Source organism: Chiloscyllium punctatum, chromosome 41, assembly GCF_047496795.1.
Source record: "Chiloscyllium punctatum isolate Juve2018m chromosome 41, sChiPun1.3, whole genome shotgun sequence".
Lineage (NCBI taxonomy): Eukaryota > Metazoa > Chordata > Chondrichthyes > Orectolobiformes > Hemiscylliidae > Chiloscyllium > Chiloscyllium punctatum.
The window spans coordinates 30,243,928-30,269,096 of record NC_092779.1 but is presented as its reverse complement, the minus strand read 5'-3'; the positions used below and the strand labels follow the sequence as shown (position 1 = coordinate 30,269,096).

The 25,169-nt window shown below is 41.2% G+C and overlaps 1 protein-coding gene across 15 annotated transcripts in view; it reads left to right on the top strand.

The window, feature by feature from the left end:
• Nucleotides 1-25,169, top strand: part of LOC140464970 (catenin delta-2-like) — a 1,239,301-nt gene that overhangs the window by 1,016,505 nt on the left and 197,627 nt on the right. For all 15 annotated transcript variants that reach the window (XM_072560655.1, XM_072560657.1, XM_072560654.1 and 12 more), the window contains one exon: nucleotides 5,989-6,121. In XM_072560655.1, the coding sequence (XP_072416756.1) occupies nucleotides 5,989-6,121 (133 nt within the window). The remainder of the gene's footprint in view (nucleotides 1-5,988; nucleotides 6,122-25,169) is intronic.

Below are 25,169 nucleotides of genomic sequence, written 5' to 3'. Positions count from 1 at the left end.
ATATTGGATAGACTGGGGTTGTTTTCCCTGGAGCAGAGAAGATTGAGTGGGACGTTTGCTTAGTATGATAAACATAGACAGGGTAGACAAGAAGAAATGGACCCCTCAGTGGAGGGATCATTGACCAAAAAGCAGAGATTTAAGGTAAGGGTCAAGAGGTTTAGAGAGGATGTTAGGATTTTTTTCACCCGGAGTATGGTGGGAATCTGAAACTCACTGCCTCTAAGGGTAGTACTGGCAGAGACTCTAATTACATTGAAGACGTATTCAGATGCACTTTGCAATGCCAAGGTATACAAGGCTATGGGGGGACTAAGTGTTAGGAATGGAATTAGAATAGTTAAGTGGTTGTTATTAACGAGCGCAGTCTCAATGGGATGAAGGCCTTTTTCTGTGCTGCAGACCTCTGCAACCTTATAAAGGGTATTGTTGAACCAGATGGATTTTTTTAAACACTCAACAGTGGTTACATGATCACCATTATGCCAGCCTTTTAACAAATTCATATTTCACCACAATGGGATTCAAAACCCTGTCCCCAAAATATTGGTCTGGAATTCTGATTGCCAGTCGTCACCTCCCTATCTCCTTAAAATCTGCCTGCAAGGCCGCTTCTCTTTTCTAACTATGTCGTTGATATAAATATGAACCATGACCTTAAGCTATTCATCATCCCCACCTCAGAATATTCTGCAGACATTCAGTGACATCCTTGGCCCTGTCATTCAAATAGAAATATAATGTCCTGAAGTTACTTCTGTGGCCTCAGAAACACCTGCCTAAACTTCAAATATTTGCTTCCTTCATGCTACCTCTTTTCTGACCTTCCTTTTACTCGTACCTTTACTCCCTGTACTAAATATTCTGGAGTTACACCTGTGGCCTGAGAAACCCATGAGTGAACCCTTAAATATTAGGTCTCTTACCACTATTGCTTTTTCTGTCTTTCCTTTTATATCCTGTACCACACCACCTGCAGTACCCATGGTTTTGCAAACTTAGCTCTAGCAGTATTCCTCAAAAGGACTATCATATTCAGTACTGTTCTGAAGTCAGTACCATTCACAGAGCAAGATGCGCTCAAGGAATGCCTGTGTAGCCTTGCTTGACTGTATGGCAGGCATATATTCCTCTGTGCCTGCACACTTCTCAAAAGGCACCTTACTCAAAAATATCCTATCCTAACAGCACACAGCTACATGTTTGCAATGATACCAGTTGTTTCAAAGTTCAAAATACTAGAATATCAGTTCCTTTTCATTATAACTCATCCCATTCATCTGGGTGCTCAGGACATGAGAAATGGTTATCTCACCACATGAAAGAGGAATGGTTTGTCAGCTTCGACCTTCAGGCATGTATGCTAAAAGACAGCACTTGGTGTTAAACATTGTTAAATAAAAGCAACATGAGCCTCAGATCTGTCAAGTGACGGTCAATATGGATTACATGTTTGAACGTTTCTTTTCTTAAAGTTGACCTACTTGGATTGGATTCCCTTACAACCCGGGAAGCGTGCTACACTGGAACAGTGTCTGATACTTGATGCTTATTGTCACTTCCATATAAAAATTATTCTGATCTGCCCAAATGCACTCACCTGTGCTGTTGTCCAGTTCACCTGGTTAAAGAAGCAGTGATTTTTGCTCTTTGACTCAGCAACTCAACTTGGACAAGTGGGTTATTCTGAATAAGCAAATATACATCAATTAGACAACATTATCACGCCATAAAGCATGGTGCACTAATTTGGATGTACATACATGTAACATATTGCACAAATCTTGCATCCTGTTTGAAAATTAGTATCATAGATATTATTGTCAGTGCACAATGTACAATCCAAGTCTCAAAACCGCATAGAGATGTCTGTCTGAGCAAGACTACTATTCTGTCTTCAAATGTTGTAAACTGTGTACATTAGTTGCAATGTGTGTTTACCTCTGTGTCTACAGATGTTTCCATTAAATATGAGTGTTGGGTTATGAGAGCATCATGATTTGACCCATGGAAGTGCTTGGCCATTGCATTGTGTGATGTGTGAATGGCTAACTCTGCTTAACTTCCCATATTGGTTACTGCCTTTCTCTCTGGTTGCCAACTCTTCATGATCGTCCTTGAGTTAAATATTAATCTTCGAGCCATTGTCACAAGTAATGGGGAATTTAAAATATTGCATAATTTTCATTTTATTTTATAACTCATAAAGGAAATTATTCAAAGTATTGAAGAACAGGGGGAAGGTCTCTTTGACCAGGAGGAGTTGGTAGCAGGAGGTAATGTTTGAAACCTCGAGGAATCCTCTGAACCAGATTTGGCCATCCTACCTTGCTTGTATTCCTGTATGCAATGCTTTTTGCATGTACTTCTTCTATGACTGAATTGCTTCTTCATGTAAATGCATCCCCACACGATGTTGTCACTTTGTATTATTTAATGCTGCAATATATCTCACCACATCCTCAACTGTAATTGTCAGAATGGACATATTTTTGTTACACCTTGCCGTTTTTGTTGTAGTTATCATGCAAGTCTATCAAAACCTGGGGACATTATTTTTCCAACACACATACCTGAGGGGCTTGGCTCCAAATATCTGGCCTTTCCCTGTCATTGACCTGTTTTTTTCTTATCAATCTAAAACAGAAGAACTTTTGCTTTTCAGTCAGATGATTGCCAGTTCAACTTCCTCCCAATCGATTTGAATAAATAACCTCAGCTAACAGTTACAGTGCTGGGAGCACTCCTAGACTGTTAGAAGTTCCGTCGTCTCAATGAGACATTGAAGCAAGGTCTCATCTGCTATTTCAGATGAAAGGAAACAACCACAGGACAGGGGAAGTCTCCCTAGTAACTTGGTCAATATTTATCCTTCAAATAATATCATTAAATTTAAAATTAGATGGTGATTATCCAATTGATGTCTGACGGCCCATGCAGTATGCAAAAATGCTGCCAGAATCTCCTACATTACAGTGACCATACTTCTTAAAGTGCTTAATTTGTTGTAAAGAACTTCTACATATTATGAAGCCATGAAAGGCTGTGTGTAAATGCACATTTTATTTTCTAAACAGCATAATTAAATATTCATCTACCCATGTAAGCAGCTTAAACATTTTCTGATAAACTTGAAGGAGTCATGAATGATGAAACAATGAAAATGCACTCTCAGGAAGAACATATTCTAAAACTAAACTTCATCATTTGACTGGTTTGAAATTTGAAAAAACAGACATTTAACCAACTTTTTGACAAAGAATAAAAATGTAGCAACTGTTTGCAAAATACTCTGCTTTTACTCTGTTTTACACAAATGCTGCCAATGTACATTAAGGTTGTGTAATATGCAATTCATTTAATTGCTAAAATCGGTGAGTATAAAAATGCATATCATGTATTTCATTTGTGATTTGTCTTTGCTGGTGTTGATGGTTGACCCTCTAACTTGAATGTTTCACAGAGCTTTGTATTTTCTGCTACCCTGTTGTGTTCTGACAGCAGTGGCCTCCTTCACCCATCGACCAACACTGATGATTTCACAAGACGCTAAATCAACTTCCTTAATGTTACATACTCCCAATAGACACAACTTTCAGGGCCCTTTCAATTCATTGTCTAAATCAATGCAGTTTGCTCTTACTTCAATCAGGCATTAAACACCTTGTTTCCTTCAATTTTTCAAAGGCACAGTTTCTTTTCTAAGTCAAACTAAAAGCTGAAACCTTTCCATTTGTCCTTGATTGACCTACATCTCTTTGGCCAATGTTATCAAGTATAACTTCAAGATCACCTTCATTGCTGCAACTGCCTTCAGCAAGCTTTCTTTCATTTGCGATGCACTTAATATCCCATCAGTCTGAGCAAAATAACTCTTTGTCAAATCTAAGCACATTTAAGATGAAAATATCGATGCTATATTGAAAGAGGTTAGTTTATCACCTGATTGATTGATTTATTGTCACGTGTACCGAGATACAGTGAAAAGCTTTGTTTACAAGCAGTAAGTAAGGATGTACAGATCAAAAAGACTTAGACAGAGGCAAACAGGTTACCTTTCTGGTGATCTGGAACAAATATGAGAAAAAATAAATTTGTTATCTTAGCACTAGCTTCTAACATTTCTGTGTCAACTTTAACCTTCATTTTCTCTCCACTTTTATCTTCAGTAGAAGATTTTGTTGCTCTGAACTCTCCTTTTTTCTCTCTAACCTCCCTCAAAATCATCCAATGTTGTCTCCATTTCTTGAAATCAGAGTTCAGTGTGTGAGCTTCACAAACCCATCTTCTCAAATACCTCAATGACATACAAATCCTTGCCTCATCAGTTTTCCTACCTTTTAGTTTTTTTTTAGATTTTGGAAGTTTAACTGGACTTTGGTGTGTCTCCTTCTGATTTAAGTTACTGTACAATCTCAGTTTTTATTTCATGCCTACCTTATGGGTCCCGCCATTTTGATTTCACAGTAAAGGAAAAGTAAGTACAATGTAAGTCTAAGGAATGTTGTTATTTTGACAAGGTGGGAGATGGAGATAAAACAGGAAATTATAAATCTTTTAGCATACTAACATCTGCTTTGGGAAGTTATTGGAATCTATAATTAGGGACTCTGTGACTGAGCACTTAGAGGAATTTGAACTCATTAGAGAACGTCAGTAGACACCTGTTAAGGGCAATTCATGACACACAAATGTAATTGTTTTTTAAAATAACTGGCATAAGAATGGCTCTTGCAGCACAGTGGTGGTGTCCCTGCCTCTGACCCAGAATATCTAGGTTCAAATCCAACCTGTCTGAACAGATTGAACAAAAAATCTGACAACAAAGAAAAGTCCATAGATGTAAAAGGATTCCAGTGCAGATTAAGTGTCCATTTTGGGTCAGAGGAGGATAATTTTGAGAGTGTTTCAGATGGTCAAAAATTAGGGACAGGAGAAGTTTAAGAAACTTTCGGGATCCATTTGCACAAATCACTAAAATATTACAAGTAGGTACAACATTAATCAAAAAGGTGGAAAGAAATAGTGGCCTTTATAATAAAAGAAGCAGAATGTAAAAGTAATTCTGCTCTAGGTTCTCCACTACTTTGACGTGATTCAACAATATCTGGAAGACTGTGTACAACTCTTAGCACCACTCACCAGAATATTATGAGGTCTCTAAGGGTTAGATTTTGTGGAGACATTATATAAACTAGGTTTTTCTCCCTTGGAGTATCCAAGGGTAAATAATGATTTACTTGCTGTATTTCAGATTTTGAAAGGATTGTTAGGTTAAATAGTCAAAAGCTGTGGCAGTCTAGGAAAGGGGGTCATTTTCTTCATTTCCAAGCTAAGACATTCAAGATTGACGGTTGAACTGTCTCACTCAAAAAATAAACAGTAGTTGACAAGTCAGTTAATAAATTCGCAATCCAAGATTAATTTTTTTCCCCAATGAGTGCTAATAAGGGATGTGGAGCCAAGGGAAGGGGATGGAATTCGGATATGATTTGTCACGATCTTGGAATGTTTCAGAACACTCAAAAGATAGAATGATCTGCTCACGTTCTCAATATTGCCCATTAATTCATCATTGTAGATAAACTCGCGAGCTGAGGATATGTGTCAACAATGTTGTTGTTCCTCCCCTCGTTATATTCCAATCCACTTTATGATGTCTGAATGGCAGAATCATAAAAAGTGACAGCCCCAACAAATTCAAGAGTCATTTCATGGACAGGTTTAGAGCAACAAAAAATGGCCCATTGACATGATATGGAACAGCACTATCAAACCAATATCACATGCAATCTGATCGGCACACAATGAGGTGCATATTGCTCATGTTGAGGAGTTTGTGGCTGTGTCTTATAACCCAACAAGAAACAGAGGAGAGCTCACTTATTCAAAACATCTGTGTATCGTTAAATCAAATCTGTGTGTTGTTTCAGCTGAACTAATGAACTGTTCCATACCTTTCAGCATCACTTTGATATATTTCCACAGGGAGTTTGGTTGGCGGGATCCTGAGCTGCCAGAGGTCATCCAGATGTTGCAACATCAGTTCCCTTCAGTGCAGTCCAATGCTGCAGCCTACCTGCAACACCTGTGCTTTGGAGACAATAAGATCAAGGCGGAGGTGAGTACACAGTGGAAGTGCACATTGCTGTACAGTTTAAATTAATAATCTCCTACTTAGAAATAGCACTGTTCATCCCTGCAGCAGGCAGCTATGCTTAGCAATTATTTACCCATTAGATGATTAGCTTAAAGCCTTTTCAACACAAATGGAAGAATTGAAACCCACTTATGAAGCCCGTCCACATGCCAATGATAGCTACAGTCAGTAGCTAATCAGCATCAACAATAATAATTATTTATTTCGGAATCAACATAAGGTGGTATTTCTTAATTGTACTTTCAAATGTTAGTAACCCAGTTTCCCCATCTATTGAAATGGCTAAGCATAAAAAAAAGTTCAAATATAAGCATTGTGCGATGTCGCATTTACAGTCTACTGTGGGAAACAGTTACCTATCAGAGCAGCTCTGGAATATGGTGTAGCTGCTGATTGGCTGCATTTGCCTTGTTAATTTTAATCATTGGGTTTCAGAAGCCCAGCAACAACATTGAAATACTTATGACCAACAGGCAATTCTGTACATGCTCAGTTTCTCAAAAGTTATGTATGAGCCTTTAGGTTATGGCTGCCGACTTCTCCCCTTCTTTAGGAAATCCACAAGCCAAATTGAGAACTCCCACTCTTGTTAACCCATTGACACAGTGTCTCTTGGAACTAATTAGATCAGCCATGGTCCCGTGGTAGAATTTCGGTATCTGTGTCAGAGGATCTGGGGTTCAACTCCTATTCCCAGAGACATGAGCCTCGAAAATATGCTGACACATCAGTAGAGTAAATTAAGAATTTTATTTCAAGGAAGATCCCATTTGCCTTCTCAGGTGGGTTATATGACATATTTGAAGGAAAGCAAGGTTTTTGTCCTGGTCACTTCTAACTCTACAGCCAACATAACTAAACGAGATGGTCAGGTCTTACCATACTGCTGTTTGGGTGACCTTCCTGTGCACAAACTGGCTGCATTGTTTCCATGTTACAAACAGTGATCAAACTTCAAAAATAATACATTGCCTGTAAAGTGTTGTGATCCATCCTGAGATCCTGAAAGGCAAAAGTTATTTCTTATACATTTGTACCTTTCTACTTTCTGTTCAGGACTGCCTCTCAAGTTATATTGGTGAAAGGTTGTCTTGTACAGTTTGTATTTTGTCACTGAACACAAAGAATATCTGATACATTTGCAGCATAATGACTTATATTTTGAAGTCCTCAAAATGGGAGGAGGCCAAGAACAGATCTTTTGAAAATTCCACAGGTAATGGCGTATGTAAAGTGGGAGCAGGTGGTATAGAGATCGAAACATCTAGGGAGGATATTCCTAGGTTTAGGACCTCGACTTGGCAACCAACTATGAGGAAATTGGAAATGATTGGGTGGGGATTGGTGAGGGGAGCTTACAGGGCAGAGTGTGGAGGTGGCAGAGGCCACGAATAAGGAGCACAGACTCATGTGAGAACTGTATGGCTGGAAGATATTACAGAAATGGGGAGAAGTGAGATGATAAGATTTGAACAGAAGAGCAAGAATGTTAAATTCAACACATTGGAAGCACAGAGATGGTGGTGATACATTATAGTACACTGTAGTAAAACAAAATATGAGAATTTCAATGTCATTCTTCAAACTGAGTAAAACTCACCATCTGTCTCTTCCACTCTCTGTTTTGATTTCAATTTCAGGCAAAAGGTAGATGCTGGAGTTCTCAAACAAATCAAAGAATTTTAAACACCCAGATCCTAATCCGAATTTATATATTGTGCCATCTGATTTTTAAGATGGCCATCCATGTTTAACTTACTTATCAGCTCATAGACATTTACAAGACAGGTTAACTATTTTGTTTGCGTTGAGATTAACCTTATTAGCATCAAGCAATTAGATTAGTTGAACACTGTAAGTTATCAACCAGGCATGACTTTCTATTGCTGTCAGTTGCACACAAACTCAAAACAGAATTAATTTCAGATAGTTAAACAGTTTCTGAGTTCTGCAACTTCTGATGTATTGATTCAGTATTCCAAGGATACTCCCTTGGAATATCCTCCCTGGAGAAGTTCAGTGTATAACAAGGAAATATCAGCATTTAGAACATGTTCACTTTCTTCAAAGGAAACCCCTTTGCAGCATGTTTTATTATGCTTTTATGCAAAGGATAATACTTGCAGCCATCTTTTTGAAGTAAAAATATTGTTCCTGCTGTGAATACTTGAACTAGATTTGTTTGAGAACTCCAGCATCTACCTTTTGCGTAGGTGCCTGAAATTGAAATCAAAACAGAGAATGAAAGAGACAGATGGTGAGTTTTACTCAGTTTGAAGAATGACATTGAAATTCTCATATTTTGTTTTACTACAGTGTACTATAATGTATCACCACCATCTCTGTGCTTCCAATGTGTTGAATTTAACATTCTTGCTCTTCTGTTCAAATTTTGTCATCTCATTTCTCCCCATTTCTGTAATATCTTCCAGCCATACAGTTCTCACATGAATCTGTGCTCCTTCATTTGTGGCCTCTGCCACCTCCACACTCTGCCCCGTAAGCTCCCCTCACCAATCCCCACCCAACCATTCCCAATTTCCTCATTGTTGGTTGCCAAGTCGAGGTCCTAAACCTTGGAATATCCTCCCTAGATGTTTCGATCTCTATACCACCTACTCCCGCTTTACATGCGCCATTACCTCTAGAATTCTCAAAAGATTTATTCTTGGCCTCCTCACATCTTCCATTAACATGCTGCTCCTTGGGGTAACAGCATCCAATGAGAAGTCAGATTTCACATCTACAATGACAATACCAAACTCTACTACACTACCACCTCATTCAACCCATCCACCTTCACTGATTTGTGGTATGTTTCACTGGATATTCAGTGCCTAATGAGCAGAAATCTTTGCAGCTATATATTAGTCAGATCAATACTACAGTCTTGAGTCCCTTGCCAGTGTCTGAGGCTGAACTGAGCATATCTCATAGTTCTGTTGAATTCTGAGATGAGTTTCAAATGTCTCCTCTCTATACCCAAATCATTTATTCTACAAGCATAGTATTATGTATTTCGGCCTCATTCTGAGCTCTTCTGCAGCTGAAACACTTACCTATGCCTTTGTTACCTGTGGACTTGACTATTCTGATGCTTTTCTGCCAGCCTACAATTCACCAGCCTTAATGAAGGTGATCTTGTCCAAATCCCAGCTGCCTATACCCAAGTCCCTTTCATGATCACTCCTGGTCTCCATGGCACCTGTTCCACCAGTAGCTTGATTTTTAAAGTGTTTGTTATTGTTTTTAAATCTCCCCCATCTCTCTAATTTCATGAAGCCCACTATCCTAAGGTCGGTGGAGTTGTGGATAGTGACGAAGGATGTAGTAGGTTGCAGAGAGACATAGATAGGAAGCAGAGCTGGGCTGAGAGGTGGCAAATGGAGTTTAATGTGGACAAGGGTGAGGTGATACACTTTAATCGGAGTAATTGGAATGCAAAGTACTGGGCTAATGGTAAGATTCTTGGGAGTGCAGATGAGCAGAGAGCTCTCGGTATCCATGTACACAGATCCCTGAAAGTTGCCACCCACATTGATAGTGTTGTTAAGAAGGCATACAGTGCTTTGGCCTTTATTAATAGAGGGATTGACTTCCGGAATCAGGAGGTTATGCTGCAACTGTACAAAGCTCTGGTATGGCCACACTTGGAGTATTGTGTACAGTTCTGGTCACCGCATTATAAGAAGGATGTGGAAGCTTTGGAAAGGGTGCAGAGGAGATTTACTAGGATGTTACCTGGTATGGAAGGAATGTCTTATGAGGAAAGGCTGAGGGACTTGAGGCTGTTCTCGTTAGAGAGAAGAAGGTTGAGAGGTGACTTAATAGAGACATGCAAGATAATCAGAGAGTTAGATAGGGTGGACAGGGAGAACCTTTTTCCAAGTATGGGGACAGCAAACACGAGGGGACACAACTTTAAAGTGAGGGGAGATAGGTATAAGACAGATGTCAGAGGCAGTTTCTTTACTCAGAGAGTAATAAGGGTATGGAATACTTTGCCTGCAACAGTAGTAGCTTCGCCAAGTTTAAGTACATTTAAGTCGTCATTGGACAGGCAAATGGACGTACATGGAATAGTGTAGGTGGGATGTGCTTCAGATTAGTATGACAGGGCGGCGCAACATCGAGGGCCGAAGGGCCTGTATTGCGTTGTAATATTCTATGTTCTATATGTTCTATCCTCTGTCATTTGTGTGCTCCTGCAATTCTGGCCTCTTGCACATGCTCAGTTTTAATTGCCCTACCATTGCTAGTGGTGTATCCGATGCCTTGATCTTAAGCATCAGTATTCACTTGAAAGAACTCAATGCATCTCAACTTATCTCTCCTCTTTGAAACTACTCCTTTGTAGTTAATTTAGCGTAAATTTTTCATCGTCGGGTGCTTTGAAGGTGGTTTTTCCAAAGCCAGTAACCAGTAGCTAGAGAACCAGATCAAAAGGTGAACAAGTTGAATATAAATTTGTTTAATAATAATTTATATAATAATATAAAATCAATATAACAATACTAATCAAATTTTGATGATCAGAACTGGCATAACCAGTTTGGAGGTGAAACACATCGATTAGATTTCCTGCAGTTTGGAAACAAGCCCTTCGGCCCAACAAGTCCACACTGACCCTCCAAAGAGTAACCCACCCAGACCCATTCTCTATATTTACCACTGACTAATGCACCTAACACTATGCGCAATTTAGCATGACCAATTCACCTGACCTGCACATCTTCGGATTGTGGGAGGAAAACCCACAGACACGCGCAAACTCCACATAGAGAGTCACCTGAGGCTGGAATCGAACCCGGGTCCCTGGCGCTGTGAGGCAGCAGTGCTCACCACTGAGCCACCATGCTGCCCTAAGGCAATTGAGCAGATAGCAGAGGATGGTTTTGATCCATCGACCTCTGGGTTATGGGTATAGCACACTTCTGCTGCACCACTCTGCTATGGTAATTTAATCGCTATTCCTCTATAAAAAATCTGACCAAAGCAAAGACTTATCATTTAAATTGGAGAAGTAATAGTTACAACAAGAAAAAGTTTAACATCTGTGCCTTGCCATTAAATGGCATTGTTGTTGTTAAATGCCTCAGAATCATGGGATTTAACATTTGGGGCAGCATGGTGGCTCAGTGGTTAGTACTCTTGTCTCAGCGCCATGGACCTGGGTTTGATTCCAGCCTTGGGCGACTGTCTGTGTGGAGTTTGCACATTCTCCTTGTGTCTGCATGGGTTTCCTTTGGGTGCTCCAGTTTCCTCCCACAATCCAAAGATATGCAGGTTAATTGAATTGGCCATGCCAAATTGCCCATAGTGTTCAGGGATATGTAGGTTTGGTGCACTAGGGGAAATGTATAGTAATATGGTAGGGGAAAGGGTTTGGATACTCTTCGGAGGGTAGGTATGGACTTGTTGGGCTGAAGGGCCTGTTCCCATACTGTGGGGATTCTATGATTAAACTAAAACTTAACAATGTGATTGTAAAAGCAAGTCAGAATCTGAGAATTCTGTAATCAGTAGGTCATCTCTCAACTTTTTCAAGCCTTTCTACCGCCTACTGGTCACATCAGGAATTTCATAAAATACTGTCCCTTACTTGAGTAACGGCAAGAAGCACTTTATCATTCAGGGCAAAGTATCCCATTTGGTCAGTTCCTCACCTATCATTTTAAATATTCAGTCCCTCTACCACCTTTGATGATCTTTATCATTTTGAAGAACAAGAGCAACCGAAACATATCAAGTCCTCCAAGCCTTGCAGCATCTTGACTTAGAAATGTATTGCATTTTGTTCATTGTAGCTGAGCCTAAATGTTGGTACTTCTCAGAATGATACAAATGGCAATGTCTCAAATAAAAACAGTTAGTTACCATTGCATCTCTGTAAGTAAAAGTCAATGGAATTGTGTTAGGCATGGCTCCAGTTCTGTACTTGATTACTAAGCTATCTGAAATACAAAACGCTAGCATATGCCACTGCCTAAATGTAAATGTGGCCATATAAGAAAAATAAATCTCAGACATCAAACTAAAATCCTTGTACTCATTGTGCGAAATAACAAAAAAAACAGTTTAAATTGTCATTGTAGAATTATTGTCCAACGTTCTGAGAGTCTGAACCATATGGCCAGTGGAAGAATGAATGTGGACATGAATTCCGACCATACAAAGGATGGCCTTGACATCATCATGTCCTACAAGATATGAAATTAAAAACAAAGTATTTTGTGAGATGACACGTTCCCACTAGGCTGGTAGTGGAGCTCTGGACATTGTATTCAAGTTCCTAGATGCCATTATAGTCGCTAAAGTGTAGATGAGATAAGTGGAAGTGATTAGTTAGTTTGAAATAGATCTAAACTTGGAATGAAAGTTGAAATATATTTATAGCAACTTGCTGGAGTATAGAAGTGAATATCCAAAGTAGGAAGGTTTTAGTCAATAATATCGCATGGCTCTAATCAGTTAAAAATATTTAATTCAAATATTAATAAAGTATGTTTTGATGCCTAGAGTAAGTAATAACTTTTAGAAAAGAAATTAATTTTCCAGAAGCAACCAAAGATCAAGAATTGATATTTTAAGACTTTTTCTTGAATAAGCAAGCTAAAATCAACATAAATCAAACATTAGGTGTGTAGTGACTACACCAAACTAAAGAAAGGGTGCTTTTATATTAATTAATTAACAATTACAATGGCCTTATGAAACTTTTTTTATTTAAACCACACTTCGTTAGATAGGTATCACTATAAGATTAAGTGCCAAGTTAATCTCAGTTTTCAGTTGGCTCACTTCTTTCTGTTAAACCAGATGAAGTCTTAGTGTCCTTCAATAGTTGACCCACTTGGTCTCAAGTATTCCAAAACAGAACCCGCAAAGCCAATTTTGCTAACTCTGTGTTCCTTGACATTTATCTTCCTTTCAAACAAAAAACAAGACTTTTTCAAGCACTCTGTTTTGTTATTAGCACAGTGACAGTTCACTTTGCTTTCCATAGCAGTAGTGTCTGCTTCTCCCTAACAGCAGTAAACTCCATTGTCTCTGTCTGCGTGTCTGCCTCTACATTTAAATTCAAGATGTGAAAACTGTCATTTGATTTTCAACAGTTTAGGTTTCTTTACGCGTGACAACCAGATAAAATGGGCATGTTTCCCAACAAAGCAAGGAGGTTATGTTGCATTTATATAGGATACTAGTTCAGCCTCAGCTGAAGTATTGAATCCAATTCTGGATGCTGAAAATATTGGAGCACATGCAGAAGAGGTTAAAATATTAAAATATTCACAGTCATGAGAGCTCTGGGCACAGTAAATAAGGAGAAGATGATCCCACTCATGACAGCATTAAGAACAAGATGGTGCAGATTTATGAGGGATTAGCATCTGAAATACACTACCTGGAAGTGTCGTGGAGGCAGGTTCAATTGAGGCAGAAGGAATTTTGAAAAAGAACAAAGTGGGTGTTTGTGGGGAGTGAGCAGAAGAACAACACTTGGTGAGGTTCTCATGCCAACACAAGCATGATGGAGCAAAAGGTCTCTTCTTATGTTGTAACAATTTAGCAATGCTGTAATCCTAAGCAAGTATGGTCACCATCCGGCTATTCAGAGCATTCTGTTTAACTTTGAATTAAATAAGCATAACCTTCTTGTAAAGGTACAGTATTTGTAACAGAGTAATATTGATCAAGGTGTAAATCCACAATTTCACTCAAATTTCCAACTTTCTTGCCAGATGAGCTGTATGATACAGATCCTAGGTCTTCACTGCTAAATTGTTTACCATTCTCCAGAATGTAGCCGTAACTATCTTTATGGTCATGATAACACATGGTTTACCATATTCTCATAATGAGATGCAGAACTGAAAGTAACTTCTCTGACTCTAACTTGTAGCAGCCATGAAAGGGTTGCCCTGCTTTCGATATATCTCTGCTACTACCTGCATCAAAACATTTCTGCAGACACATTCCTTTTAATCACAAAATATTAGGTCCTCAGTACAAGATGGAACCCACGCACAAACGCACATCTCTAACGGACACTTTCATCATTTTTTTCACACTGTCTGCATAAATTTGCAAGTATTATATAGAAAGTACAAAGTAAAAATGGTCCCTTCCACCTAACTGCTTTGTGTAGGTGTTTATGTTTTACATAAACCTTTCCCTGCATTTCTTCATCCAACTCTATCAGCACAAGCTTTTATTGATGTCTCCCTCATCAATTATTCCTGCTTCAGTTTAACTGCATTTGTGCTATTCACCCAAGCTCTATTTTGTGAAAGTGACTACCACCTTCTAGCCACTCTCTGGGTAAAAGAAGAAATGTATATTTGTAATCATGTACAGGATTGTAGATCTTCATGTTTCCTTCGTTCTCCTCAGTTAACAGAACGTATAACATTGATTGATAAATTATACCGTTTCCATCACTTTCCTCGAACGCTAGACAATTATGAGTGGCCATGGTATGGATCATCCTTTGCCAGAACAAGAAATTCAGAATCTGATCATTATCACTTTCCATGTGCAAAAAAAACCCATTTGAGAAGGTGCTTCTGTATGGCCAATATTTCCACCTAAGTTTGATTGTTGTTGGTTTTCAGTAGCAGCAGAAAATACTCTGTTACTCACTTTGTAAAGGCTGGCGATAGATATTTAGATTAGATTAGATTAGATTACTTACAATGTGGAAACAGGCCCTTCGGCCCAACAAGTCCACACCGCCCTGCCGAAGCGCAACCCTCCCATACCCCTACATCCACCCCTTACCTAACACTACGGGCAATTTAGCATGGCCAATTCACCTGACCTGCACATCTTTGGACTGTGGGAGGAAACCGGAGCACCCAGAGGAAACCCACGCAGACACGGGGAGAACGTGCAAACTCCACACAGTCAGTCACCTGAGTCGGGAATTGAACCCGGGTCTCTGGCGCTGTGAGACAGCAGTGCTAATCACTGTGCCACCGTGAAGGAGCAATGAATTTATTTTCAGTACTTCACAAGCAATTGGTTAAGGGGTTGGCCATTTGTAACACAGATCTGATTCTGTAAATTGATAAGCAGACTCACCAGTTATTTCAGACACACTTCATTGTTTCTGGCAGCACAAAGAGCATTGGAAAGTTTCAATAATGTGAAAATCATATTGGATTTTGGAACGCCCAGAATTGTTAGAATTAACTTGAGTTTCTCATTATCTAGCTTATCAAAGAGTAGTAGATGGGTTAACTTGCCCATAAGTCTGAATGGATGTGGGCACAGTTACAACATTTGAAAGACACTTGGATATGTATATGAATAGGAAAAGTTTGGAGGGATATGGGCTGGGAACAGGCAGGTGGAATTAGTTTAGTTTGGGATTATGTTTGGCTTGGACTGGTTGGACCGAAGGGTCTGTTTCCGTGCTGCATGACTCTATGACTTGATAAGTGTGAGTTTTTATAACTACGTAGAACACTATAGCACAGTACAGGCCCTTCAGCCCTCGATGCTGTGCCGGCCATTTATCCTATTCTAAGATCAGACTAACCTACATATACCCTTCATTAAACTTTCATCCATGTACCTATCCAAGAATTGCTTAAAGGTCCCTAATGTATCTGACTCTACCACTATCACCAGCAGTGCATTCCACTTACCTGCCACTCTCTGTATAAAGAACTTACTTCTGACATCACCCCTAAGCATTCTTCTGATTACCTTAAAGTTAGGCCCCTTCGTGATGGACATTTCCACCCTGGGAAAAGGTCTCTGCCTATCCACTCTATCTTTGCCTCTCAACATCTTGTACACCTCTATCAAATCACCTCTCATCCTTTATCGCTGCAATGAGAACAGCCCTAGCTCCCTCAACCATTCTTCATAAGACATGCCCTCCAGTCCAGACAGCATCCTGGTAAATCTCCTCTGCACCCTCTCAAAAGCTTTCACATCTTTCCTATAATGAGGCGACCAGAACTGAACACAATATTCCAAGTGTGGTCTAACCAGGGCTGTACTGAGCTGCAGCATAACCTCGTGGCACTTAAACTGAACCCCCCCCCCCCCGCTAATGAAAACCGACAGAGTATACGCCTTCTTAACAACCATATCAACCTGGGTGAGGGATCGATGGACATGGACCCCAAGATCCCTCTGTTCCTCCACACTTCAAGAATCCTGCCCTTAACCATATATTCTGCATTCAAATTCAACCTTCCGAAGTGAATTACTTCATGCTTTTCCAGGATGAACTCCATCTGCCACTTATCAGCCCAGTTCTGCATCCTGTTAATGTCCCATTGCAACCTCCAACAGCCCTCCATACTATGCACAACTCCACCAACCTACGTGTCATCGGCAAACTTACTAACCCACCCTTCCACTTGTTCATCCAAGTCATTTATAAAAATCACAAACAGCGGAAGTCCCAGAACTGAACCCTGCAGAACACCAGTTTTAGGCTGAATATTTTCCATCTACCACCACCCTCTGTCTTTTATGGGCCAGCCAATTTTGTATCTAGACAGACAGGTTTCCCAATATTCCAAATCTCCTCACTTTCTGAATAAGCCTACCATTGGGAACCATATTATACGCCTTGCTAAAGTCCACATACACCATGCCCACTGCCCTACCTTCAACATGTTTTGTCACATCCTGAAAGAATTCAATAAGGTTTGTGAGGCACGACCTGCCCTTCACAAAGCCATTCTGACTCACTCTAATCAAACTATGGTTTCCAAGTAATCATAAATCCTGTCTCTCAGAATTCTCACCAATATTTTGCCCACCACGGATGTAAAACTAACTGGTTTGTAATTCCCAGGATTATCCCTACTCCCTTTCTTGAACAAGGAAATAACATTTGCCACTCTCCAATCATTTGGCACTATTTCAGTGGACAGTCTGGACGCAAAGATCATTGCCTTAAGGCGCAGCAATCTCTTCCCTCTCTTCCTGTAGAAACCCAGCTATATCCTGTCTGGCCCAGAGGATTTATCTATCCTTACGTTTTACAAAAGTTTCAGCACATCTCCTTCCTAATATCAATTTGTTCTAGCACATCATTCTGTTTCATGCTGTCCTCAGAAACATCAGAGTCCCTCTCAGTATTGAATACTGAAGCAAAGTATTTATTAAGGACCTTTCTTACTTCCTCTGACTCTAGGTGTACATTTCCCTACATTATCACTGATCAGCCCTACCCTCACTCTGGCCATCCTCTTGTTCATCACACATGTAGATGGGTTTTCCTTAATCCTCCCCGCTAAAGCTTTTTCATGCCCTTCTCGCTCTCCTAAGTCTATTCTGCAGTTCCTTCCTGGCTACCTTGTAACCCTCTAAAGCCCTGTCTGATCCTTGCCTCCTCAACCTTAAGGAAACTTCCTTCAACCTCTCGATTAGATGTTCTACGTCCCTTGTCACCCAAGGTTCTTTCAACCTACCATCCCTTCCTTTGCACGGTAGGACAAACCTGTCTAGCACTATTAGCAATTGCTCCCTAAGCAATCTCCACATTTCTGTGGTGCATTTTCCTGAGAACATCTGTTCCCAATTTTGGCACCTCAGTTCCTGCCTATTAGCATTATAATTCCCCCTCCCCCAATTATATACTTTCCCATACCATGTGCTCCCTCTTCATAAGTATCGTTAAGGTCAGGGAGTTGTGATCACTATCACCGAAATGCTCTTCAACTGAGAGATCTGACACCTGGTATGGTTCGTTGCTCAGCACCAAATCTAGTATGGCCTCCCTTCTAGTCTGCCTATCTGAATATTGAGACTGGAACCCTTCCTGGACGCACCTAACAACTGTTCCATCCAAACTATTTGAACTAGGAGTAGGTTCCAATCAATATTAGGGAAGTTAAAGTCATCTACTATGACAACTACCCCATTACTTCTCCACATTTCCAAAATCTGCCTCCCAATCTGCTCCTGCATGTCTTTGTTGCTATTGGGGGGAGGGGGGTGGTGGAATATGCTGTAGAAAACTCCCAATAAAATGACTGCTCCTTTCCTGTTTCTGAGTTCCACTCATACTGACTCTGTAGACAAACCTTCCTCAATGATCTCTCTTTCTGCAGCTGTGATACTATCCCTGATTAGCAATACCGCTCCTCCACCTCTTTTACCTCCCCTCCATTCCTTTTGGAACATCCAACAACCATTCCTACCCCTGTGATATCCATGTCTCTGTGATAGCCACGACATCATAGTTCCAAGTACTGATCCATGCTCTGTGTTCGTCACCCTTATTTCTGATAGTTCTTGCATTAAAATAGACACACTTCAACCCATAACACTGACTGCACCTTTGCCCTATCAACTGACTATTCCTCCTCACAGACTCCCTGCATGCTGTATCTGGCTGTTCACTATGTACTTCATCATCTGATCCACAGCTCTGGTTCCCACCCCCCTGCTAATCTAGTTTAAACCCTCCCAAAGGGCTCTAGCAAACCTTCTGCACAGGATTTTGTTGCCCCTCCCGTTCTGGAGCAACTCATCCTTCTCGTCCAGGTCCCACCTTCCCCAGAAGGTATCTCAATGATCCACATATCTGAAGCCCTCCCTCCTACACCAGCCCTGCAGCCACGTGTTCATCTGCACTCACTGTCTACTCCCAACCTCACTAGCTCGTGGCACCGGTAGCAAATCTGAGATCAATACTCTGCTCATCCTGCCTTCTAACTTCCAACCATCTCCCTATATTTACTTTTCGGATCCTTATCCCTTTTCCAACCTATGTCATTGGTACTGATGTGTCCCATCACTTTTGGCTGCTCTCCCTCCCCTTTAAAAATCTCGTAGACTCAATCTGAGACATCCCTGATCCCTGACACCATCCGGGAGTCTTGCTTGCAACCACAGCATCTCCTGTCTGTTCCTCTCGTGATTAAATCTCCTATCGCTATCGCTCTCCTATTCTCTCCCTTTCCCTTCTGAGCCACAGAGCCAGGCTCAGTGCCAGAAACCTGGCCGCTGTGGCTTTCCCCAGGTCGGTCATCCCCCCCCGACCAACAGTATCCAAAACAATGTACTTATTATGGCCATGGAGGGGGTGTCCCTGCGCTGTCTGCCTATTACCTTTCCCTCTCCTGATGGTCAACCAGCTATTTTTATCCTGTAACTTAGGTGCAACTACCTCCCTTTCACTCCTCTCTATTACACCTTCAGCCTCCCGAATGACCCCCGAAGTTCATCCAGCTCCAGTTCCCTAATGCGGTCTGTGAGGAGTTGGAGTAGGGTGCACGTCTCGCAGGTGACGCCAGTGGTGACCCTTATCTCCCACATCCTGCAAGAGCAGCATGCAATTGGCCTAGCCTTCATCCCCTCTGCTCTAAATTGCCAAAAGAGATTGAATTAATTTTTTAAAAAGCTTTACCTTACCAAGCCTCCACACACGGTCGTCTTTTTTTTGGTTAGAGGAGGACCACAAGTAGGAGACACTACATGTGTCGTGTATTGGGTTTAGCCACAGCCCGAACATATCAGTTCACGTGCCCAGCAATCCCCATGTCCACATCCACCCCTGTTGAGCCTTCGCTCTGCCTGTTCATGAGGTGAATGTTTAAGAGGAAAATTTACCTGCCCGGCAGCCCCCTGGTCTCACTCTCACTGCTGCAAGTGGAGTCACTGACCCACGTGGTAAGTATTTAAGAGCTGCATCAAGATTTTTGGAGGGAATTCTTCCTGTGAGACCCAGCGAGATCTCTCACGTCTCTTACCAAATTTGCTTCATTTAATGTCTAACCCAGCCCTATGGCGTGCCCCACTTTGATTCTAACCTTGATGCACACCGCTCCCAGACCAATATTTGGGTATTCACTGAAAGAAACCTTTCATCTACACCATTTTGGAAGCCTGTTGAGTACCATGCATTGTGAGTTTGGAACTCCTTGAACAGTTCCTGACACTTATCCCTAGACATGGTAAACAGGGAAGTTGGCACCCCGCTGTGTGGGCAGGATCCTCGATGGGGTAGTGCAGAGGCAGGACTGCGTCTTCCTCTGGGACCAGCAGTGGAGAGCATCATACCAGCCTGGTCTAAGGTTGCCACCAGATCGATGTAATCTTAGCCATCTGTAAGAATGCCCAGCCCTGTAAGAGGAAGTTCAATGATTGTCCCTTCGCCAGTGTAAATGTGACCACCTTCTCTCCAATACATCACACTCACTCTATCTCTGCTACTGTATCTACCTCTCACCAAGGCTAATGCTATGCATCACTCAGACCCCTATAAGATTCCAACCATAGTTTTTTATTAGTGCTGTGTTCATCTTGGGTTGATTCATGGATGGCCAAGTTGAAACATAAATCATAAGTTGTAGAAAACTAGGGGAGCCAGTTCTTTTCTCATCAAGATGGAGTTTGGGGCTCATTTCATACCTGACAGTTAAACAAGAATCCTCATGTGTGTTGGAAAGAATATTTTAATAAAAGTCCCAAATTGCTTCACATAAATTATCATTAGGAAAATATTGGCAACAAATAAATTCTTATCAAGGCTTTATGGAGCAGATGACACATGAACACATTAGCAATTGCACCACGTGAGCCCTCCATTGTCATGTTTATATAATTGTAATGACACTTATTATGGCAAGTGACAAAAGTGTAATCAGAGAAGTACTTTTTTAAAAAAAACTGGGTCCTAAAAGTGGGAAGTGGAATATCAGAGAGGTTGAGAAAGAAGTGTCCAGGTCATCAGGACTTGACAGCAGAAGGAATGATTTCCAAGGGTGGTGTGCAGAAGCTGGGGGATAGATAAGAGGATCAGGAAGTTACTGGAAAGGTGATGTAATGGGGGAGGCTACAGAAATTGTTCTTATTCATTCACAGGATGTGGTTGCCGCTGGTTAGAGCCACATTTTTGCCCAATCCTAGAAACCCTTGCAAGATGGTGGTGAGCTACTTACCTGAATGTCTGCTATCCATTTAGATTAGATTACCTACAGTGAGGAAACAGACCATTTGATCCAACAAGTCCACACTGACTCCTCCAAAGAGTAGTCCACCCAGCCCCATTCCCTGACCCTATATTTACCCCTGGCTAATGCGCCTAACATTATGGGCAATTTAGCATGATCATTTCATCTAACCAGCACATCTTTGGATTGTGGGAGGAAACCAGAGTAGGCGGACTATGCAGACACAGGGAGAATGTGCAAACACCTCACAGACAGTCACCTGAGGCAGGAATCGAACTCTGGTCCCTGGCACTGTGAAGCAGCAGTGCTAACCACTGTGCCGCCCCATTTACTGTAGATAGACTCACAATACTATTAAGTAAGGAGTTCCAGGATTTTGACTCCGTGATTATGAAGGAACTATGAGATACTTCTAAGTCCAAGATGCTTGGAGGGGAGCTTGCACGTGGTGGTGTTCCCATAGATCTTCTTCCTTGTTCTTCCAAATGGTAGCTGTTATGGGTTTGAAAGGTACTTTCAAAGGAGCGTTGGTGAATTTCTACATTGCACCTTGTAGATGGTACACACGGGAGCTACCGTGCATCAGTGGTGGATGGAGTGAATGTTTATGAATCTGGTGCCAATCCAGTGAGCTGCTTTTCCTGCATCCAAGCAGACAAGAAGCACGATTATCTGAATGAGGTGGGTGGGCACTATTTCGCTCGGATAATCGACTATTCGGATAATCAATTTTACCTTAAAAAAAGGAAGCCATACTGGAGAAGTTTTAAAATATCTATAATTTTAATGAGTCTGCCATTTAAACAAACTAATCCTTGCAGTCTGCAAATTATAGGTTAAAATGAGAAGGACTTACTATCATATAAATACTATGTATCAAATCCCAGCATTAAACAAAGCCCCGAATAGATTTGACAGTCGTAAGAGCATTTGTCAGTTTCCAGGAACTCAGTCTTATGATAGAAAGACAGAAGCACCACCTTGCGCATGCGTTTACATTCTCAGCCTTGTTTTTAAATGAACAGCCCAGTAAAGTTATAGGAATACCCTATAAAACACTTACTTTTGCAAAGCCCTGTGTAACAACCCTTACCTAAAAAATATCCAGTCGCTGATGCTTGAGCTGCTTGTGTTTCTTTGTTCTTATCAGCATTTTCACATCTCCTTTAGTACAGGTAAATCAAATGCAGTTACCTCTTTGATGTAATGCTTTTGTGGGACCTTGTAATCTTCTTCGGATAATCCAAAATTTGGAGAATCAACATTCTGATAATCAAGGTTCCTCTGTATTCCATCTCACTCCTGACCTGTGCCTTGTAGATGGGGAACAGCTTTTGAGGAGTCAGGCATTGAGTTATTCACTTAGGATTTATAGCCCCTGACCGGCTCTTGTGGAAATAACATTTATATGGCTAATCCAGTTCGGTTTCTGGACAGGGGTAACCTCAAGAATGTTGATTATGGGGAATTTAGAGATGGTAATTCCATTGAATTTGAAGGACAATAGACAATAGACAATAGACAATAGATGCAGGAGTAGGCCATTCTGCCCTTCGAGCCTGCACCGCCATTCAATATGATCATGGCTGATCATTCCTAATTAGTATCCTGTTCCAGCCTTATCTCCATACCCCTTGACTCCACTATCTTTAAGAGCTCTATCCAATTCTTTCTTAAAAGAATCCAGAGACTGGGCCTCCACTGCCCTCTGGGGCAGAGCATTCCACACAGCCACCACTCTCTGTGTGAAGTAGTTTCTCCTCATCTCTGTCCTAAATGGTCTACCCCGTATTTTTAAGTCGTGTCCTCTGGTTCGGCACTCCCCCATCAACGGAAATATGTTCCCTCCTGCCAGAGTGTCCAGTCCTTTCATAAGCCTATACGTTTCAATCAGATCCCCTCTCAGTCTTCTAAACTCAAGGGTATACAAGCCCAGTCGCTTCAGTCTTTCCGTGTAAGGCAATCCTGCCATTCCAGGAATTGACCTCGTGAACCTACGCTGCACTCCCTCAATAGCCAGAATGTCTTTCCTCAAATTTGGAGACCAGAACTGTACACAGTACTCCAGGTGTGGTCTCACCAGGGCCCTGTACAGCTGCAGAAGCACCTCTTTGCTTCTATACTCAATCCCTCTTGTTATGAAGGCCAGCATGCTATTAGCCTTCTTCACGACCTGCTGTACCTGCATGCTTGCCTTCATTGACTGGTGGACAAGAACACCCAGATCTCTCTGAACAGCCCCTTTACCTAATTTGATACCATTGAGGTAGTAATCTGCCTTCCTGTTCTTGCCACCAAAGTGGATAACCAGACATTTATCCACATTAAACTGCATCTGCCATGCATCTGCCCACTCACCTAACTTGTCCAGGTCACCCTGTAATCCCCTAACATCCTCATCACATTTCACCCTACCACCTAGCTTTGTGTCATCAGCAAATTTGCTAATGTTATTGCTGATACCATCTTCTATATCATTTACATATATTGTAAAAAGCTGCGGTCCCAGCACGGATCCCTGCGGTACCCCACTGGTCACTGCCTGCCATTTCGAAATGGAGCCGTTAATCACTACCCTTTGTTTCCTATTAGCCAACCAATTCTCTATCCAATCTAGTACTTTGCCCCCAATCCCGTGCGCCCTAATTTTACTCACTAACCTCTTGTGTGGGACTTTATCAAAAGCTTTCTGAAAGTCCAGGTACACTACATCCACTGGATCTCCCTCGTCCATCTTCCGAGTTACATCCTCAAAAAATTCAAGAAGATTAGTCAAGCATGATTTCCCCTTCATAAATCCATGCTGACTCTGTCCTATCCTGTTACTATTATCCAGATGTGCCGTAATTTCATCCTTTATAATAGACTCCAGCATCTTTCCCACCACTGAGGTCAGACTAACTGGTCTATAATTTCCTGCTTTCTCCTGCCCACCCTTCTTAAAAAGTGGCACAACATTAGCCGCCCTCCAATCCTCAGGAACCAACCCCGATTCTATTGAACTCTGGAAAATAATCACCAGCGCATCCACGATTTCCCGAGCCACCTCCTTCAGTACCCTGGGATGCAGGCCATCAGGTCCCGGAGACTTATCAACCTTCAGACCTAACAGTCTCTCCAACACCAAATCCTGGCAAATAGAAATTCCCTTAAGTTCAGGTCCTTCAGCCACTGTTACCTCAGGGAGATTGCTTGTGTCTTCCCCAGTGAACACAGATCTGAAGTACCCATTTAATTCCTCTGCCATTTCTTCGTTCCCAGTAATATATTCCCCTGCTTCTGTCTTCAAGGGCCCAATTTTTGTCCTAACCATTTTTTTGCCTTGGACATACCTAAAAAAGCTTTTACTATCCTCCTTTATATTCTTGGCCAGTTTACCTTCGTACCTCATTTTTTCTCTGCGTATTTCCTTCTTACTAATCCTCTGTTGTTCTTTAAAAGCTTCCCAGTCCTCCGTTTTCCCGCTTATCTTCGCTAAGTTATACTTTTTCTCTTTTAACCTTATATGTTTCTTTACTTCCCTTGTCAGCCACGGCCGCCCATGTCTCCTCCTGGGATCTTTCTTCCTTTTAGGAATGAACTGATCCTGCATCTTCTGCATTATACACAGAAATATCTGCCATTGTTCCTCCACGGTCTTCCCTGTTAAGGTATTAAACCATTGAACTTTGGCCAGTTGCTCCCTCATAGCTCCATATTTCCCTTTATTCAACTGAAATATTGTCACTTCAGATTGTACCCACTCCCTCTCAAATTGCAGATTGAAGCTTATTGTATTATGGAGCAATGGTTGATTCTGTCTCATTAGAAAAGGCACACATGTGGTGCAAAGGGTACTTGACAGTTGTAGGCCCAAGCCTGGATATTGTCCAGGCCTTGCTACGTTTGGACATGGATTTTCCTTTATGTCTGGTTTTGGCTCTAACTAGCAGAGGGTTTTTCACAAATTTTCATTGATTCTAATTTTGCTAGCACTCTGTCATATGCAGCCTTGATGTCAAAAGCTTTCATTCTCACCTCACCTCTAGAATTCAATTCTTTTGTCCATATTTGAACAAAGGTTGTCGTGAGGTCATGAA